The 12,306-nt window shown below is 45.9% G+C and overlaps 1 protein-coding gene across 1 annotated transcript; it reads right to left on the bottom strand.

Moving 5' to 3' along the window:
• Nucleotides 1-3,316: 3,316 nt before the first annotated feature.
• On the bottom strand, nucleotides 3,317-12,053 carry GUCA1B (guanylate cyclase activator 1B). The gene is made up of 4 exons (XM_006926556.1): nucleotides 11,847-12,053; nucleotides 5,663-5,812; nucleotides 4,128-4,248; nucleotides 3,317-3,444 (listed from the first exon to the last, which is right to left on the bottom strand). The coding sequence occupies exons 1-4, from the start codon at nucleotides 12,051-12,053 to the stop codon at nucleotides 3,317-3,319; spliced, it is 606 nt and encodes a 201-aa protein (XP_006926618.1).
• Nucleotides 12,054-12,306: the final 253 nt, after the last annotated feature.

The following is a 12,306-nucleotide window of genomic DNA, read 5'->3' as shown; positions in this document are numbered from 1 at the left end:
CCCGCTGACCCGATGCTTCTGTGTTGGGGAGTGGGTGTGTGGTGCTGCTGTTGTTACCATTGTTTTAATACTATAGAGTTTATTGAACTCAAAGTCTCAGCTCGCCTCCTTGGGGTGCACGGTGGCAGCAGAGGGGTAGGGGTTGGAGTCCAGAGCTGGGGATGGTGAGGAATGGTCTCTGAACCCTCTGCGTGACTCAGCTGATAGTGAGTGCTTCTAATCGGGGGCGCTCCTCAACACCCCTCTGCCTTTAGGCTCCTCCCTTACCCTTTCTGGCACCTCCCACCGCTTTTCCCAGCTTCCCCCAATGAGCTTCTCCAGTCCCACTCTCTTCTAGACATGGAAGCTCTGAGGCAGAGCTGGGATTTCCGAGGACTCTGATGGAATCCTACAGATCTTGTGGCAGCAGCCTCCATCCTGGTGTTGCAAGGACCCCCAGGACCGCCCGAGCCTACTCGTGTGGTTTGCATTGATTTTTTCCTCCCATTTGACAAGCATTTATTGAACACCTACTCTGTACTAGTGCTAGATGTTAGACATGCAAAGGAGATACTGTTCTCATCCTCAAGGAACTCACAGGCTAAGCATCATTTTATATATATTATATATTATATGTTATATGTTATATACTATATACTATATATTATATATTATTATATGTGTGTGTGTGTGTATGTGTGTGTGTATAAATTAGAGACACTGTGAATGGAGTCCTGTAGGAGCACAGGGAATTATAAGCAAATCTGACTCAGAGAGCGCCTCATAGAGGTGACCTTTGACTTTGAACATGAAAGAAGAGTCGAGGTTGCATATGGAGAAGAAGGTGTGTGGGAGGTGCATTCTGTGGGATGTATGTGTGTCACGTGGGGGCTGTGTAATGTGAGGAGGAGCTTTCTTAGGTGTAATTGGGAATATCTCTTAGAATTTACATTTTACCAAATTTGAAACAATAAGGAATCATCATATCCATTTTTAAGGAGCATCACCCAGGGCTCCAGTAATAGGAAAAAAAAGTAAACTCCTTCAAGAAGTTACAATGCTACCAAGGAGACAGGGATGGAATGTTTGGATGGCAGTAGAGATCTGAATCACGACTAAATGACCAGGCACAGTGTGTGCGCACATGTGCACACATTCAGACACTCTGGGAGGATCTGTTCTAGGTGGATATTGGCCAAAAAGTGAAAGAAGGTGGAGTGGTACTATAGAAAGTCATCATTTATCAAGAGGAAAACCATATTTATTTAGAAGTGACTGCACAACACCCTCATGCTTCACTTGTTGGCCCTTGGGAGGCATGTGGTGCTGCCCAATTCCCCACAGGTATGTGACTCATTACAAGTGACCCGACCATCCCTGGTCTCATCTAAATCCCTCTCGCTGCAGTGACACCTGACAGTTGGGAAATGGAGCAGTCTGTTACAGGTGGGCCTCATCCCCATTCTTTGCATGCCCCAGCTTTAGAAATACCTGCCCAAGAACCTGGGGAGAGACATAGGCTAGAGCAGTTGTGTGCATTTTTTCAAAGACACTATTTCTTCTGGGCTTTGAGTCTTCACTTCAGCTGGGTGTGGAGGAGTGCGGGGAGTAAATAATAATCCAGGGTGGGAGGGAGAAAAACGGGGAAAGGGGAATGAAGCCCCAGGTTGCAGAGGGCTCCTGCCCAGGTGTATGTGTGTGGGGTGGGGGGTGCGGGGATGAGAGAATGTGTTTTGCTCACATCCGTCCTGTCCATCACTTGGACCACCTCAGACTGGGAAGCCAGCCAGGGCCTGAGCACAGACATGGAGGGACAGTGGAGGTCAATGCCAGAGGCAGCCTGGAAAAACAAGGAATTGACATTTCTGTTGCTTCTCTTGGTGCCTGCCTCTTGGGAAATCCTGAAGGTCAGAGTTGGGAGCGTATCTGGGTAGAATAAGGACATTTTCCCAACCTCATTCACAGACCACCTTTATGATTTGGGGCATATCTGTGTCCCTCCTGGATTATTGCTTTTTTAATCAACTGTTTTTTACCTAAAATTTATTTCTAAAGGAATCTTTATATGAATATCATACCGATGAAATCATAGGTTCAACAGGTTAATTTTATTTTTTATACATCAACATAGAAGCATATTCATTCAAGGTAAAGCAAGTGTTTTTCCAGGTCCCACTTTAAATGGTCTCACAGGGGTAAAACTGGTCCAGGGCCCTGGTTTTTAATTTGTGTTTTCAGAGGAGCCTCTGGCTCCAGGGATGGGAGGGGTCTGAGTTGCTCAGCTCCCCTTCAACTAGAGTGGCTCCCTTTTAATAAAGTTTCTATTTTGGGATTACACACAAGAGTTTGTATAACAAAAATAATTCTACATCTAAAAAAACAATAATCCGAAAATTGCTAGTGTAGTCCAGCCTGCTCACCGTGCAGGTGAGATAACCAAGGTCAGAGCAGAGAAGTGGCCATTTGGGTCACATAGCAGTTGGAGGCAGAGCCTGACCTAGAACTCAGGTTGTCAAGCTTCCAATTATCCCTGGAGACAGAGGGAAGGCTTCTCAATCCGATCCATTAGAGATGCATTTTGGCTATGGCTGGAAAGTGTGGAAGGTCCCTGCTGGGGAGAGGGTTGGAGAGGTGGGTGTGGGGGGTGAGGGGTAGGGAGGGGAAGAAGAGGGTTGGGGTGGCAGCAGGGGCTGGGGGAACAGCACCAGGGTAGAGCTGAAACAGCCCCTTAAGCATGGCTGACCCCTCCAAGGGCAGGAGACCATGGCCTGACTTGCTGCAGGTTTCCCTTGCTGATGTACCTGGTGCAGCCAACTTGGAGAGGAGGAGGCAAGCATCCTCTCATGAACACCCCTCAGGATGCTGGGGATGTAATTATTTTTCACCCCGCACCCAACTCCTACTTTTTCTTCAGACTCACCGCCTTCCAGCCCCTGCCTTCTACCAGTCTGCTTCATACAATGTGAGCATTCTCATTGCTAACTTGGTATATAGGACCCCACCTCTCAGTTTGCCCTTTCTTCCAGCTAAGAACCATGTAAGAATTTGTGGGACCCCAACAACCATCTAACCAAGGCATAGTTTGCCCAGGAGCCGCTGGAGGGTGTGAGCAAGCCATTCCCTTCACCACCCAGTAAACCCTCCCAGTAGGCAGCTTCAGACCAACAGCCCCTCCCCCTTCCCGTGCAGCCCCATCGCCTTCACAGGGCTGCCAGGATAAGAGTGGGCATAAGCAGGCTGAGCCAGGAGCCCTCCCACTGCTCCAGAAACCTGGTAAGCCTGGAGTCTTGGTGGGGGCCTGTGGACTCTGGCAGGGCTCCCAGGGCCCCAGACCCCTCTAGAACATGGCACTTTTCCGCCTCTGCTGAGAGATCCAGCCACCGGGATTCACATCCATCTGCAGCATCTTCATCACCCACTTATCACGACGGGCACCTTCAATGAACTCATTCAAAGACAGCTGGCCTGAGCAAGGGGCAGGAGAGAGTCATTCAGGAGAATGGAAGAAATGGAGTCGGGGGCAAGAGTTGACAGGAGAGGCCATCTCTTCTTGGGTGCGCTTATAGCTTTTATACGAACAAGCCTGCAGTTTCAGTCTTGGGGCCTAAGCTTGGGGCCTGTCAATTCTCTGATCCTCCACGAATCTCCTTGAACCTTCGAGGGTTTCTTTGAGGGACTTTCTTTGCAAATGAATTGGAGTTTTGCTTGTGACCACAGTACTCTCGAAATGTTCTGAGGACTCTTCTGGGTGTGTTGGGGCTGCGAGGGTGGAGAGCCCCAGTAGCCTCAATGGGCCTCCCCTATGCCTGGCTCTTAAATATGTTACCCCATTCCTCTCAGAGGTATTATCCCCACTTTCCAGATGAGGAAACGGAGACCAGGCTGAGAGGTTTAAATGTCTGCCTGACTCCAAAGCTCCTTTTCTTTCTCTCTGCTTACCTGGCTTCCATCAGCAACTCCAGTAGGAATTTTAATCACTCTTAAAATGTCATGTGCTAGTGACACCCTTTGTGATTTCATGTAGTCCTTTACACACCCAGCTCATAGATGAGGACACTAGTTGTTAGGAGGTAGAAGGCTTTGCCCAAGGTCACATGGCCAGGAAGTGGGGGTGCTATGGAGTGGGCCACCGTCTCTGCCCCAGTTACCATCTCCGTTCTCATCCACCAGAAGGAAGATCCTGTCCACGACCTCCTCGGGAGTGAGCGGCTGGCCTTGCTGCTCATCCTCCATCTCCACCCTGCAGGCTTTCTTCAGCTTGTAAATTGCCTGTCAGAGAAAACACAGAGGCATTGATGGGACCCTGCAAACTCCACCCCTCCCCCAAGACCGAGGTCCCTCAGCACCGTGTCCCCAGCGCTGTCCCCCAGGCTGTGCATCTGAGGACCAAAGGACCCAGATCCAAATAAAAACTGACCTGTCCTCAGGCTGTTCTCTCAGGGTCCCATTGGCCTAGTTCCAAATGAGGAGTACCTGGCCTCACACGTCACCCCATTGGCGTTTTCACTATGTGCACCAAAGCCAAAAACCAAAACCTCTAGGGAGGGATGTGTATGGCACTGTGATGGTCTAAAGAGCACTTTACAGAGGAAAATAGAGATTCAGAGAGGAAAAGAGAATTTAGTATATTTATGGATGTGTGCATCTATGTGTGTGAAACAGGATGATAAGAGATACGAGTGTTTGGACTGGAGGGGAAAGAAGAGGTTTCTCCTTTGCCCTGTTTCCTCTTCCAGTGAGGCAACATTCGTGAAGTGAAATGGAGAAGAGACAGACAAACATGAGGATTATCCTTAGTTCCTAGACTGGGTGCTTTCTGAGGGCAGAGGCATAGCTGGCCGATCCCCAAGGCCTCACTGCCCAGCCCTACACCTGGCACAGAGCAGGCCCTCACCGACTGTGTCAGAGAGCCTCAGGTTACAGCCAGCTACACACCTTCTGGTGAATGAGCTTGGGCAAACACAGAACCTCCACGAGGTGATTTCCTTATCTATAAAATGGGCTAAGAACTCCCACCCCGTAAATGCGGCTCTGGGGGTAACAGGCTTAGCACAGTTCACATGTCAGAGTCTGTGCTCTAGTGGGCATTTTTTCCCCCTCGATTATTATTGCTAGTAGTCTATCATCTTTGCCAGTCTTTTCAAAGAACCAACTTTCGGTTTTGTTGACTTATTTTCTCTTGCGTATTTTTTTTCTATTTCATTAATCTCTGCTCTTTCTTATTTCCTTTCTTCTACTATCTTTGGGTTTGATTTACCTTCCTTTTCTCTAATTTCTTGAGATGACTTCTTAGATCATTGATTTTCGGCCTCTTATTTTCTAATATACATTTTTTAAGGCTATACACGTTTCCGCAAGCCCAGCTTTGGCTGCATTCCACAAGTTTTGTTATGTTTGCATTATTTTTCAGTTCACAATGCTTTGGATATGTGTGTGTGTGAGTGATATTATTTCTTTGATTCGTGAAGTATTTAGAAGTGTATTGCATAGTTTCCAAACACATGGGAGTTTTTAATTTATCTTTTATAATGGATTTCTAGCTTAATTCCACTGTGGTCAGAAAGCACACTGAATGATTTCAGTGCCTCTTCCCAAACCCCAGGGCCCCCTCTTCATCAGCCGGCCCTCAGAGCCCAGCAGTGCTCCTGTGCCCAGGTACCAGGCCCCATGGGCAGATACTAACCTCCACAATGTCGAGCAGCTCCAGGCGGTCGATACAGCCATTGCGGTCCTTGTCATAGATCTTAAAGGTCCACTTCAGCTTGTGCTCCAGGGTGCCCCTCAGCACCAGGTTCAGGGCTGCCACGTACTCTAGGAAGTCGATGGTGTTATCCTGCATTGAGAGTGGGAGCTGTGAGACCCCCTCCTGCCCACTGCTTCACATCCCCAGAGTGCAGGTGTGTGCCCTATTCTGGGCCGTCCATCTGTACAGACTCAGGGCTTTGCCTCTTCCTTGCAATCCGTGTGGCTTCTGCATATTTGCCCATGCTGTTCTCCGCCCCAGGATCATTTCCCAGTCTCCATGATCATCCAATCCTACCCATCTTCCAAGGCTCAGCTCAAGGGTCCCCACCTCTAGGAAGCCTTCCTTTTTGGCCCACTTCAGCCACAAGGATCTCTCGCTCCCTCTTCTAACATTCATAGCACCTACTACCTATTCCGCACAGCTTGAAACTTACTCTGTCATTGTTGCCTGTTTTGTAGGTATGTCTCATTCTCTAGCTAGATTATATGCTCCTGAAGAAAAGAGGGGCTTACATGGGTTTTGTTTCTCTTCCACACCTAGCGCAGTGCCACTCATCCCCAGAGTCAGGGTCTCATAAATATTTATGAATCAATGAATAAATGATCAACTTAATCTGAATTTGAGACCAAGGTAGTTTTGAAAGGAGATTAGAAAGCAGCGCTTACATTGAAAGTTTCCTTTGCACTTTCATTCACTCCGAGCCCAAGGGAAGGTGAACAAGGCAATGGCTTCAACTCTTGCTCACCTCTAGGTCCCAGGCAGACATTAAACTGAAGGACAGGCCTGCATGCCACCCACACTCAGGAAGGTAGAGGTGTGAGGACAGAGCTCAACTCAGGTGCTAAGTGGCGAGAGGAAGGAGGGGCCTAGTTCACTTCTGAGGTGACTCTGACTAGAAAACTAAACCTTCCTTGAATAGAAACGTGACAGCGACTATTATTCCAAAAGCAGTAAACAAGAAGTGGGGGAAGAACAAGCTTTGGTTCCAGAAGAGTTTGAGGTGAGAGGCTGGTGGTGCTGGCTGTAGGAGGTTGACACCTCGTGACCTCAAATATTTCAGGTTGGGGATCTCAGCTCTCTAAGTCAAAGCCTGAGACATCAGCTCCCCCAGGAGTATCTGTCATTCCACTGACATTATAATCAGAAATGACATTGCTGGTCCAGAGCACCTCTGTCCCACTAGGTCAGGCCACTTGGAGCCCCAGCCCCAGATACGGGTGCCTGGGTGAGCAAGGTGTGAGCCAACAAGCGAACACGGCAGGAAATGAGGGAAATAGCAAAAAAGCCTAAGGAAAAACCAAAAAGAAAATAAAACGAGCCTACTTCAACTCCTGAAGTGTTTTATTCAGCATCTTTTATATAATTCCTTCTGGTCCTCCGCACCCTCCACCATGTATTTACCTAATTGAAGTCAGACTGTAGTTGTAGTTTCGTTTCCTGGATTTTCATTTTAAAATGTCTCAAGTCTTCAAAATGATTTAAAATCATAACTTTTTTTTTTTGAGGGGTTCTGGGCAGTTCCTCTTGCTGAATATGGTTTTAATATTTTATGTTACACAGTAAACATCTTTGTACATATATATTTTTTTCTTACAGCTCCGGTAATTTCATTAGGGTAGATTTTAGCAATGGCTGTTTGTTCCTACACCCGCCCCCACTAGACTTTAATGCAGCTTTTGTAGGTATGTAATTTTATGAAATTTTATCACATGCGTAGATATAAGTAACTATCAACACGAACTCTTTTGTGTTACCTCTTAATAGTCACATTCTTCTCCCAACTGTCTCACTTGGCAACTACTGATTTCTTCTCCATTCCTTGAATAGTTTCACCTTGGGAATGGCATAGGAACAGAATCGTACAATGTGTAACCTTTTAAAACTGGCTTTTTTCACTCAGCGTGATGCCCTGGAGATTCATCTAAATTGCTGTATGTATAAATAGTTCCTTCCTTTTTCATTGCTGAGTAGTATTCCATTGCATGAATGGTCCCTAGTCTGTTTTCTATTCACTCATTGAAGGTTATTTGGCTTGTTTCCAGTTTTTTTCACCAGCTTTATTGAGATATAATTGCAAAATAGCCCTTTAAAGAACATTGTGTAAATTTAAGGTGTACAATGCCAATTGGTTGTTCTTTAAAAGGCTATTTTCATTAATAATTATGATATAGTAAGCTTACTAAAAATTGACCTTATGTTTCTTTTTGAATAAGAGTTGAGTAGGAAAAATTATGCAAAATGGCTGGAAGAAACCATCTATTTTACATACCTCATCTCCTTCAGGTCTGTTTTCTCCATTTAATGGGTGAGGAACCCATTAAAGGTCAAATAAGTTGCCTAAGGCTGAGACTTTCGAGCTACAGGTCTTCAGTTCACTAAGTGGGGAGCACTTTCTTATTCCACTCAGTGTCTATCACTGTCTAAAAATGAGCCCAGTGTCCAGCAGCAAGGGGAGAAAAGCAAAACCAAAACCACTGGCAAATCCCTACTCTCTAGATCTCCAGATTCTCCTGCATTCTTTGTCTGGAACCTTCTCACAACATCTTCCTCAACACAATGCATTCTTCCACAATAACCCCAAAGGAGTTCAGAACAAGTCATCCAAAGATGTGTTCTGTGGTAGGCGGATCATTTTGTACTAAAGGCAACTTTAGCCTAGGACTCAAGAGAAACTTCTGCCCCTCCCTTAACTACATAGAAGAATTTGAATTAGGGGTCTTGCCCATAATAAGAGATTATCAGAAATAACCTCTTTAGACCTACCTATAGGGTAGGGCAACCAATTCTGTTTAATACACTTCTGCTGTTTCTGCAATGACCTTTTGAAGCCCCCAAGGCACCTTACCTCATTCCCAGCTCAGACTGTCTTATACCCATGTTCCCTTTCTGTCTCTGAACCTCTCATGCCTGTGGGGTCTCTGACTCTCTCCTATATGTGGGGTTCCCATACATATGTATGTATTAAATTTGTTTATTTTTTTCTTGCTAATCAGGTTCATGACCATTTGATTATTAGAACGGCCAAAAGAATCTTGAGAGTAGAGGAGAGTTTCTTCCACCCCACAACCCTTTCCTGTTCTAGGGGCTCGTTCTAGAGTAAATCCTTCCTGACAAGTGATCTCACCTGTGAGGTTATCGCAAACCCCGGGGACACTACCAGGAAGCTTCCAGCCCAAACTAATCTCATCAGCTGTGTATCCGCCCTCGTCAGCCTTAATTACCAACCGAGGACCACTGAGTAGGCTCTGCCTACTCAGGAGTGGGAGTGGAATCGACAAGCGTGTGATCTGCTCTGTGGAGTCATCTGCCCTGTTTCTCCTTGAATTGGCTGTATCTGCGCGCCAGCCCTGACCCCAACACGTGTTACATAAGGATCCCAAATGACATTTGAGCTTCCCTTTTCTTCCATTCCAGTGCGTCACAGGGCAACAGCACAGAGAGAAGAGTGTTACAAGGGAGAGTGGCCCCGGAGATGAGATGTTCCTCCCTCCTCGCCTCCACCACACCCGTTTTCCATCACCCCAGATTTTGACATGTGAGCTAGCTCTATGAACAATTTTGATTTTATTTGCCCTAGAAATCTCAGATCAATGGCCCAGAACTGAGACTTCCTGACTTAAAGATTGTGCTGAGGTGGGAAGGGGAGTTGGATGTGGGTTTGGAGACAGAGACTAAGTAGGAAGGGAAAAGAAAGAAGGCTCAGTGTCTGACAGATGAACTTAGTACACCTTCTAAGAAAGTTCTTCCTTCCAGTATAATGTCAGCTAATAAGCAGAGAAAGGGAAGTGGAATTAGAAAATTATCAATAGACGCCAAACTCAGTAGATGAAAATTCGATGAGTAACAGAATATTTACTTTGTCTAAAAGTATCCCCCTATAAAATGTTTGCTAATTACAAAGGAAAAATATTAACTTTACAGTAGAGAAACCAGGCCAACACCACATAAGCAAATGATGAAGTTAACCACCCCAGTAATGTGACAGACCAACTTCATGTGCCCCCTGACGTGATGAACTGAGAAGGAAAAACGTCACTTCTGAGGCCTTTCCGCCGGAAGTGTAAAACCTGAATCTAATCGCAAGGCAACACTGGACAAACCAAAATAATTGGCCTGCAATCTTCAAAAATGTCAGGGCCAAATAAGACAAGAAAAGCTGAGAAGAAAGATTCCTAATTAAAGACTAAGGAGACAAGTAAATGCAATGCATCATTAGACCGCTTCCAACCCTCCTCCCTCCCCGCCCCCCAAAAAGATAAAGGTAAAAAAAGCACTAAAGGACATTATCAGGACAAACTGACCAAACCTGAATATGGATTGTCAATTATGTAATAGAATTCTAGCAATGTTAAATTTCCTGATTTTGATAATTATGTTAGGTTATTTAAAAGAATATCCTTATTCTTAAGAGAAACACACTGAAATACTTAGGGGTAAAAAGGCTCAATGTCGCTAACTTTCTTTTTAAAAATTATATGTGTGTGTGTGGGGGAGAGAGAATGATAAAGCAAATATGCAAAAAAATGTAAATATTGGCTAAATTGTACATGAGAGTTACTTGCATTATTATTCTTGCAAGTTTGAATGTAAATTTGAAATCCTATCAAAATAAAAGTTATAAAGAAAGGGAAAAAAGCAATTGATGAATATATATGCTAATTTGTAAGAAGTGATGAGGTATAAGGGGTACAGCTATATGATGTCCAGGGGCTTAATAATCCTTTTTGGATCTTAAATTGTTATACTGGATTTTTAGGTAAGTATGGGGAAGATTGATATATTTATGATAGTAAGTTTTGTCATATATGACCTTTTTTTAAAATCATTTTTTCTCTTTAAAAAGGTAACTGCCTTCTAGGCAAGGGCACTTGCCTGGAAGTGAGGATCCCTGAGTGTATGATCTTGGGCAAATCAATTCACATCCTCTTGCCCTAGTTTTCTCATTATTTAATTCGAAGTACCAAATTCTGCATGCTCCCTCACGGGGCTGCTGCTGACTCAGAGACTGAAGAAAGGAGGAGCTTTGGGAAGTCTGCTCACTATGTGTCCTGAGAGGGAGTTTACAGGATTCATTTCCAAGGAGGTTTCTGTTTTACAAAAGACGCTGACCCCATTCCCTGACAGGAGCTGAGATGTGCATTGACTGCTCGGCACTCCCCATGATTCAGCCTAGGAAGTGAAGGTCTCCATGCTCAGAGAAGTGGGGTACTGTTGATTTCTTAAGATTAATTATCTAGGTCCAACGCACACCCTTCAATTTTGAGGGCTCAAATAAGTATTTGAAGTAACTCTAATGGTTTAAAGGATTGCAGAGGCGCTAGACTGGATGACTTTAAATAATGAAGGAGTTTCAATTTTTTAATTCAATTTCCAGGTGTGAATTTATAAAATATATTACCCTCTTAGCTGCTGGTGTCATGGGAGGGCTTAAAGAAACCCTGTGGTTGAATGATATCATGGGATCTTCCATGACTTGAAGAGTAATAATCCATCCATGTCCCAGTCCATGAAGGAGACTTCTCCAGCATTCTTGTCTTGGTGGGGAAGACCTGACCAGCCTCAATTCAAAGGGCCCATCGATGGGGAGCTCACGGTCTATGTCAAGAAAACTTGTCCCACTTGGGACAGCTCCTTTGCTCCTTATCATTAGACTGGCAGGGGGATGGACAAGTGGCCCCAGCTGTGGGAGGTATGTACTTCAGGGAAGCAGACAGATCCTGATTATGCCATGAGAGAGAGAGAGAAAGAGAAAGAGAAAGAGAGAGAGAGAGAAACCAGGTTCTAAGGCTGCAGGCCCCTGGCCGGACATACACAGAGAGGACTAGGCTATATGCCCTTCTGCCAAGCCTACCTTCAGCTCTCAGTAAGAAGAGACAGACATGGAGAGTCAGATGGAAGCAGAGGGACAGGGCAGAGGGAAGAGAAGATGGGAAGGGACAAAATGATGGGGAGAGAGAGGAGTTTTGGAGAAAAGATGAGGCAGAAGTGGTGAGAGGGGAATGGAGAGAAAAGAAGAGCAGGAGGACTGGGGAACCAGGAGTCCCAGCCGAGGATGCTCCCTTAAGGATGAGAAATATGCCAGGTGGACTGGCTGCCAATCCTCCCCTTCAGGGTGCCTTACCCCATTCTTGTCGAAGGCTCGAAACATGCCCTCTACATACTGGGTAGCCTCCTCGTTGCCTGTGACCTTGAAGAAGCGCTTAAACTCGTGCATGAAGAGTGTGCCGCTGGGACACTCCACCACGAACTTCTTGTACCACTCCTGGAGCTCCGCCACATCCATCTCGCCGGCCGCCTCCGCCTCCTCCCAGCTGAACTGTTGCCCCATCCTGGCCTCCAAGAATGTCAGGGAGCAAGGGTCTGTGCTTCCTCCGGGCTTCTGCTGATGGATTCCTTAAGTTGCGGTCCTTTTCCTCCCTTTCCTTTGCTCAGCCAGCCTCTTCACCATCTCCTGGACAACTGAACGTGACAGTTTAGGGGGCAGGCGACAAAGAGGGCGGAACCAGGCCAGCTAAGTGCCCTAAGATCATTAGAAGATTCCCTTGGGAGCTCTGACCTCCAGCCTGCTAAGCTCCCCCAGC

This window comes from Pteropus alecto, unplaced genomic scaffold, assembly GCF_000325575.1.
Source record: "Pteropus alecto unplaced genomic scaffold, ASM32557v1 scaffold7, whole genome shotgun sequence".
Lineage (NCBI taxonomy): Eukaryota > Metazoa > Chordata > Mammalia > Chiroptera > Pteropodidae > Pteropus > Pteropus alecto.
The sequence above is the reverse complement of the archived record's forward strand: the minus strand, read 5'-3'. Positions and strand labels throughout refer to the sequence as shown.